Here is a 2,738-nt window from a genome sequence, read left to right as displayed (position 1 = left end):
CTTTTTCAATATTTCTTTCGTTTATCTTGAATAACTAAATTATCCTTCACATTTTGACTGGTTTCGTAACATGCTTACACTACCTCAGATACAGTAGATGCAACAGCTGGAGGCAGACCGCGCCTCTCTAAAATAGTCTTCCAATCAGATTATCTCATTACTGTTGCTACCAGTGGTTGCTACTAATTTTACAGCCATTCCCTATTCGGAAAGGTCTTGGTAAATTAGCATGTGGCCAATGATCTTAAGTATGCAAATGTTTGACATTACTCCAAATTATTGCCAATAGTATCTGCGTGGACACCAGTTGAGTTGCTTCATTTTCAACAGCGAACGATAAGCGGAGTACACTATAAAAAATTCGCTAGCACAAAAAGTGACATATCAGCAAGCAATATCATTGTTTCTATTTGGATTTGATGTGCAAGATGACATTTGAGGAACTAAGTGGGGATTATTCTACAGAAAGGTAAACTATACTTTTAAGCGCTTTTACTTTTGTCAATGTCAGTACAATTTGCTAGTGAGTGACTATTCTGTCACTTCAACTTGTCAATCAAGCCATGCAATCATTCAAGTTTCGAAAAAGAATGCGCAAAACTTCAATGTATTTTTATTCAGATATTTAACTACAGTTAACTTTACCTAAACTTTGATATGGTTTGGTTAGTTAGCTAGCTAGCTAGGTAACATTAGCTAGCTAGCTTGGCTTGGTTGAGCTTTTTGCAGTATTCGAATATGTAACGTTAGCTAGTCAACGCCAGCTTTTCTGTTGAGCTCACGAGACACTGCAGTTTAGCCTACTGTAACGCCGGTGTCAGGTAATTTTAGGGAAGCACACCTTTGACCTGAACTAAAAGTTTCAGTGTATTTGACTATCATTGTACTCATCATACAATCGTATTTAGTCAATTATGGAGTGACATGCAACGAAAATCAAACGCGATTTGAGAGTTTCAACATGCAAATCACTTTTACTCGCAGCTAGCTCAAGGTACAGTAGCTACCTACAGTACTGTTAGCTAGCTAGCTAATGCTAGTATACCAAAGCCGGCTCCTGCGCTTGGCTGTAGTCTGCCAGGCTGACTGATTAGCCCTTGGCATTACCTCCTTTTGAAGAAGTTGAGCTTTGGCCATGAATATGTGAAAGTTGATGTGAGTTTGATGTTAATTCTAACAATTCGTTCCTTTCTCTGTTGTAGGATGGATACAGTGGCCAAAGCCTTGGAAGAGGTTCTCTCATCGGCATTACCCCAAGGATGCATAACAGTAGGGGTCTATGAAGCAGCAAAGTCATTGAATGTGTAAGTAGGCTACGCTTCTTTAAAACTGTAATGATGTAGTTGTTGTCTATGCATGCCTGTTTAGAATGTCTGCAATTCATGTGCTATTACTGTGTTACTAACCAAAGGTCTGTTACTTTCTTCACCAGAGATCCAGATAATGTGGTTCTGTGCATCCTGGCAACGGATGACGAGGATGTAAAGGACGTGGCCCTTCAGATCCACTTCACCCTTATCCAGGCATTCTGCTGTGAGAATGACATCAACATCCTGCGAGTGAACAACACCAGGCGTCTGGCAGAGATACTTGGCGGGGGAGGGAAACAAGGGGGAGAGCCCATGGACCTGCACTGTGTCCTGGTCACTGTAAGTATCCATTTCCACTCATATACACTAAAATATGTTAAATGTAGACTTCAAAGTGACTTTAAAACAGATCAGGGTTCTAAAAATGGCTCCAAAGTTATTTTAGTTTACTGATGCACTTGAGACACTCATGCTCTGAACTTGCCAGAACATGTCCACACCCAGTAATTACTCACTCCTTGTGTCCTGTAGTGCACCACATAGTCTTGCCATCTAGACTTGCCACTTGTGGAATTTTCATTTAGGCAAATAACTTAATTGCTCGTAGTCTTGAAACCCCCTGGTTTCTATCTATTCTATTGTCATATTAGGCCTATAGGCCTACAGGTCATAAAATCAGGCATTAGGATCCTTGTGCAATTATTGACTCATACTCTCTTTTTCTCTTGTCTTTGCAGAGCCCACACTCCTCGTCCTGGAAAGACCCGGCCCTGAGCAAAGTTAACCGCTTCTGCAGGGAGAGCCGTTGCATGGACCAGTGGGTGCCCATCATCAACCTCCCAGAGCGCTGAAGGGTCCCCCTTCCCCCCAACAGCAAGGCCTGCGAAGTACTCTCTCTGCACGGGAGTAGTGTGATCCCTGATGGACACACTACCCTGGGGAAATTCCTGATGGAGGAAAAAGAAGATAAACGACAACAAAATAAGGCATTTCGAGAAGAAAAAAAGATCAGACCCAGCCGTCTAGATGGGATAACAAGGGGAAGGATATCCACTGGGACTGGTGGAGTTGAACTCTCGGCTATGGCAGTCGAGGCGAGATGAGGCACATTTTGTGTTCGGTCACGAGACCGAAACCGACGTCTGTGCTTTTTAACAGAATATGGACACACTGTATAAAATCATGTATGGCTGAGCACTTCACCTCGTGGGGACTTGAAAGAGGGATAGCAACAAAAATAGGCACTGTTGTTAAGAGGACCAAGGCCTTGGACTCTCTCTGCAGAAACAGAGCACTTGTAGAAACACTGGACTTTTGCAATTTCATTTTTTATTCACACTGTTGATGTTGTCGTTACTTTTGTTTTGTAATTATTTAAAAAGGGAAGGGCTAAATATCCAATGAATATTCAAGATACTATGCAATCAG

At 42.0% G+C, this 2,738-nt stretch overlaps 1 protein-coding gene across 1 annotated transcript; it reads left to right on the top strand.

Moving 5' to 3' along the window:
* Positions 1-223: 223 nt before the first annotated feature.
* Positions 224-2,175, top strand: LOC121581455 (growth arrest and DNA damage-inducible protein GADD45 alpha-like). Its single transcript, XM_041896951.2, has 4 exons — positions 224-469; positions 1,203-1,304; positions 1,433-1,649; positions 2,048-2,175. The coding sequence occupies exons 1-4, from the start codon at positions 420-422 to the stop codon at positions 2,159-2,161; spliced, it is 483 nt and encodes a 160-aa protein (XP_041752885.1). The 5' UTR covers positions 224-419; the 3' UTR covers positions 2,162-2,175.
* The last annotated feature ends 563 nt before the right edge of the window (positions 2,176-2,738 follow it).

The sequence above is a fragment of the Coregonus clupeaformis genome, chromosome 14 (assembly GCF_020615455.1).
Source record: "Coregonus clupeaformis isolate EN_2021a chromosome 14, ASM2061545v1, whole genome shotgun sequence".
In the NCBI taxonomy this organism is placed as follows: domain Eukaryota; kingdom Metazoa; phylum Chordata; class Actinopteri; order Salmoniformes; family Salmonidae; genus Coregonus; species Coregonus clupeaformis.
This window is presented reverse-complemented; position numbering and strand designations above follow the sequence as displayed.